At 43.2% G+C, this 5,296-nt stretch overlaps 1 protein-coding gene across 1 annotated transcript; it reads left to right on the top strand.

Moving 5' to 3' along the window:
* The first annotated feature begins 2,724 nt into the window (after positions 1 to 2,724).
* Positions 2,725 to 4,776, top strand: Cxcl6 (C-X-C motif chemokine ligand 6). Its single transcript, XM_052198545.1, has 4 exons — positions 2,725 to 3,004; positions 3,136 to 3,274; positions 3,397 to 3,480; positions 3,739 to 4,776. The coding sequence occupies exons 1-4, from the start codon at positions 2,896 to 2,898 to the stop codon at positions 3,797 to 3,799; spliced, it is 393 nt and encodes a 130-aa protein (XP_052054505.1). The 5' UTR covers positions 2,725 to 2,895; the 3' UTR covers positions 3,800 to 4,776.
* Positions 4,777 to 5,296: the final 520 nt, after the last annotated feature.

Genomic DNA, 5,296 nt, shown 5'->3' with positions numbered 1-5,296 from the left:
GCTGCAAGCCATTTCAAGTGTTTTCATTCATATTAAATAACTGTGACATTAAACTAAAATTATATTGTAATAGAAAACATTTAGGGCTATCAGGCTGACAGTAGGGTTATTGATTGCTTTATTATTGTTGATGATCTAAAACAGCTTTCTTCTAGGACTTGGGTACAGTGGGCTTAAGAAGACTGACTTCACTTTAAATTGGCAACAGTAAAGTAATTAGTTTAAATACTTTGTACCCACTGTGTGTTAATGCCGACATTCTCAAACTCAAAGAATCTTTTACTACCTATGTCCTGACACAGTCTTATATATGTCAGTGTCAAAGATGCCTGCACAGGAACCAGGCATCCCAGTGGCCAGAACAACTTCAATGGATGTTAGTCAGCTTAGGCTACATACTGCTTCCTGATTAGGTTTGGCAACACAACAGTCTACTTACAGAGCAGATGCCTTTTCTTTCCCTTCCTCTGTTCTATATGTTCAATAACATATGGATACAGGGAACAACTCCAGTGGGCAAGGCACACCTGGAATAGTGCTAAGAGGAGCTGTCACTCTCATTTTGCAGCCTCTACCCAGTCTTATCACTTTGTGCCAAAACTAATTTGTATGCTCAGTTATATTTAAAATACCCTATTTGTAACTAACCTGGGTATGTGTGTGGTGTGTATGTGTGTGTGTGTATGTATGTATGTATGTGTGCACATGTATGCACCCACCCAAAATATTCAATAGCTTGTGTTACTAAACTGTATTTTTTATGAAGACTTAGTATAATGCAGTTTATTCTCTGTGGTTAAGTTTAATTGCTCAATGTCCTTAAAGTCACTTTTTAAAAAATTCAAATAAGCTTATCTTTTGTCTGTAAATATATCCCAGTCTCTATAGGCCAATATAATAAATCTATTGGCTGCCTGTTACAGATTGCCACTCCGCAGAAGGATGAAGGATTACATTTGTTGAGTCAGGCATGAGGCTGACGGTATCAGGAAGCAGGTGGACTCAGAACTTCCCACTAGTTTCTCACAATATGATCACGAACCTCCCAGCTTCCTTCAGCTAGACTAAGTTTCCTTCCAGAATATAAGTTCAGAAGTCTAACACCACTTCCTGCTCAGCAATGGAGGTGCTCTTATTCCAAAAAAGGATGAGTGGGGTGGATAGTAGTTCCCATGGTTACAGGGGACAAGAAAAACAATTATATTCATAAGGCTATCATGTTTACAGACTTTCTCTGCTGGCCTACTACATGGCCAAAGGATTTTGAGAACCATCCAGAGATCTGTTAAATCTCTATAAAGAAAGCCAGTGCACCACTTAATGCTATAATCGCTACTGCCTTGGTGTGAAGGCCTTTAGCTACAGGAAGTCATCTCATCTTTCATCATCAAGTGGTGCCTCCAGGCCCCAGAGCATCCTTAACTTCCATTGATCAGCTGAAGTTTCCCCAAAGCCTCTGGGGAAAGCATCCCTCCTTCTGTACTCCAGGAAGTTGCTTGGAGGGAATCAGAATGGATGCCATCTTGCTGGTAAACTGAATCAAATTCATGTTCCAAACTCACAGGTGAGTCCCTCCGGAGTCCCTCTGCACTGACTCCTTTAGCTTCTACAGACTGTCAAATCCCCATCTGGCTGAGGAGCCACATTAGAAAACACAGCAAGGAACCCCTGGTATTGATTGCTTCAGTCTCCAAGCACAGGACCTACTGCTCCTAACTGGATAGCAAAGGGAAATGCAGGGTGCAAAGTATTTATCTTCCACCCAAAGCAATCTGCTGGGTCTTTTGTGAAGTTGTTTATTTAGCTAAACAATTATAAGCACGGGGCTTCCAGTAAGCAGCTTTTATTTTGAAGGTCATTCCTGCCTCTGGTTTAAGTGGAAGTAAAAGCACTTTCATAGTTTCTTGGCTTTCAAAGCTGGCAGAATCCCAAAGAATCATTAAGTAACATGCAAGGAGAGGTCAAGACTTGCTTCTTTTTTCCTTCCTTCCTTCCTTCCTTCCTTCCTTCCTTCCTTCCTTCCTTCCTTCCTTCCTCCCTTCTTTCTTTTTCTTCCTTCCTTCCTCCCTCCCTCTCTCTTTCTTTTGTTCTTTCTTTCATTCTTTCTTTTTCTTTGTTTTTTTTTCTAGTCAGGGATTACATTTCATGAATAAAAGCAGTCTTCATTTTTTTTTAACACACATTTCAAATGTGTTTTATTTATGAGCATGTGTATGTCTGCTTATCTGCAAGTAGATGCAGATGCTCCAAGGAAGCCAAAAGATGATGTGGGATCCCCTGGAACTGGAGCTAGAGGAGCTTGTGAGCCGCAGTGTGGTCCTGTGGGGAGCCAAACCCCGATCCTTTGCAAGAGCAACCAGTTCTCTTAACTCCTGAGCCATCTCCCAGGTGCCAACAATAGTGCTTGTAGTAATAATAGTTAAAGACTGGTTGAAGGTTTTCTAAAGTCAAAACTCCTTCCTTTGCCTCCAGTCTTCTCACAAGGAAAATAAGGGCATCCTCAGAGCTCTGTCCTCCTTGCTGTGCAAGCCTGCCTTAGCTAGCCCTGACACAGGAAAGGGGGAGGTCTCCTAGAGGAGTCTGACTGGAGCAGCAGCCTTCTGCTCCTGGGGCACGATTTGGCAAAGGGCCACTGCTCCTAGCCATCTTCCCGCCCGCCCGCCCCAATCCCATTGCCCAACCCCTCTGAGCCCCCCACCCCCTAACTCCAAGTCTAGGGAATTTCCCCAGCATCTTCAAGCTGCAGTTTCCTGCCTGAAGGGAGAGACGAGTACAGATAAAAGGGGTGCAGCGGGTTTGAGAACACCATAGTGCTCTATAGAGCCCCAATCTCCACACCTCCTCCAGCAAATACACTAGCTGCTGCTCCCTGGTCTCGGATCTCCGATCTCCACAATGAGCCTCCCGCTCCGCAGCTCCGCCCGCATCTCTAAGCGGTCCAGCTCGCCGTTCACGCTGCTGGCGATTCTGATGCTGCTTACATTGCCGCAGCATCTAGCTGAAGGTGAGTGAGGGCGCATCACCTGCGTGGCTCAGGGTGTCTCACACACCCCAGCGGGCCATCGCAGTCAGCGGGTCCCAGGAGCGGGGAAAGGGTTCATCCAGCACCCTCTCATAATCTTGTCTTCTCCGCAGCTGCTCCTTCTGCAGGCATAGCAACCGTAACTGAGCTGCGTTGTATTTGCTTAACCGTAACTCCAAGAATTAACCCCAAAATGATCGCTAATTTGGAGGTGATCCCTGCAGGTCCACAGTGCTCCACGGTGGAAGTCATGTGAGTTCTGACTGTGCTCTGGGTGAAGGTGATCTTGGGAGATGGAAGTCCAGGATAAGCGCCCCCCGGGGGTCTTCAGTCACCTGGGCTCACCAATGCATCCTCTTCTTTTCCCTCCGCAGAGCTAAGCTGAAGAATCAGAAGGATGTCTGTCTGGACCCAGAAGCTCCATTGATTAAGAAAATCATTCAGAAAATACTGGACAGGTACTTGCTATCTTGGTCTTTGAGGTTTCTTAGTTTCTGCAGCAGGCAAGGTGGTTATTCTCGCTGTATGAGTTGAGGTTCTGGTATCACATTCTAAACTGGGCTTAGAATAAGAAGATTCAGAAGGGAAAGTTGTTATTCTGGGATGTTGCAATAACCCAGAACTCATAATTCAGAGAGAGAGGGGGGGGGGAGTATGTGTGTGTGTTAGGATAAACTGAAGGATTTTAGTTACTGATATAATCCTCTTCTCAACAGTGAAAAAAAGAAAACCAAGCGGAATGCACTTGCAGTGGAAAGATCGGCCAGTGTTCAATAGAAAGATTTCTGAGCACTCTGCCCCCAGTGAAGACAAGAAGGAAGGGCTGATTCTCGCCACCTACGGATTTTCTTTATGAACTCCTTGCTTTGATGAGAAAAGAGAAACCACTGTCCCTTGAAGTTGCCTGCTCATCTTATGAGTGTATTTAGCAAAATATTTCTTATTGTCTCCTATCTGTTACACTATTAGAAATTGTGGTACTTTAGAGTGTAGGTCAAGAATCATTGATTGTTAACCTTTCAAAATGTCTTGAATTGAAGGTGACTATTGTATTGTGCCTCCAGAATATATATATGTGTGTGTATATATACAATATATGTATTTGTAGTGCCTTTGTAATGTTCATGAGAAGGCAACCCTCATCCTCTCTCTATGAAATGGGAGCCTCTTTTACTCTTGTTTCTTGGGTGTGTTAAAGAGCTTTCTTACATCTGAGGAGCCTGGCATATAACTTTTTATGGTTTTAGAAAGCTGCTATGTCATGCAGAAAACCTGTGTAGAATACATTTCCTTATTTAGAATTTCTAAATATGTAAGTTCTAGAAGGATCAATGTGTTCTCATCTTATAATTTTAGACATCTGATGTCTTCTTAGTATGGCATAATGTCATGACTTACTAATCAAACCATATGCTATTTATTAACTAGTCTATTAGTATTACTATTTGGGCCACTAAGTATATATTTTAGATAGATGAAGAAGGTAAGAAGCAAGGAAACTCCTTAGTTTTCATAAAAAATAATTGGAAAGTTATTTCGAGTGAGAGAAACTTTAGCAAATATCTATACTCTTAGAGTTTTGAAAACATATTTAACATGCTTGAATATGCATTGCTGAGATATTTAGATGTCTGTAGTTGTCTTTTAAAGAGTTTGCTTTATTATAAGGAAATTAATGAATGCACCACATCCATTACTTTAAGACTGTACATCTTAAAGTGTCTCACTTGTTCATATTACTTTTTTGAGGAAAATAAAGTATCTCTAGATTTCATTCATGTTGCTTCTGATTTCCTGTGATGGTGAATCTCATTATCCTGCACTCTACATTATTTACAAAGTTAGCTCCACAGTTCCCTCCTTGGTTCACAGAAGGGTCTGTTCCCCAAATTCCCCGCACCATTTCCATCTTTAAACTCATCCCTCTTTGGCTGCCCTTCCAGGGCATCAGTAGCTTCTGCGGACCTTAGAAAAAACGAACATGCTAAGACTTCCCTATCATCAATCCTTGCCCGCCCCTGCTCTTCGCTGTAGTCAGCTCTCCAGCGAGCTTCAGACATTCACACATAAAAGGCGGAGGCTTCAGCTTGGTGCCTTGGGAGGCAGTGGAAACTCTGGGAAGTGGAGCCCGGATGGGGATTTAGATCATAATGGGAGTAGCTTTCACGGGAGGTGGGGAACCCCAGCCCCTTACCTTCTTTTCTCTCACATAACCCCCACGGGGGAAATGTCTTTGTCCTCCACACTCGTGCCAGATTTAAACCATTGAGGCAG

The sequence above is a fragment of the Apodemus sylvaticus genome, chromosome 11 (assembly GCF_947179515.1).
Source record: "Apodemus sylvaticus chromosome 11, mApoSyl1.1, whole genome shotgun sequence".
NCBI classification, from domain to species: Eukaryota; Metazoa; Chordata; class Mammalia; order Rodentia; family Muridae; genus Apodemus; species Apodemus sylvaticus.
The sequence above is the reverse complement of the archived record's forward strand: the minus strand, read 5'-3'. Positions and strand labels throughout refer to the sequence as shown.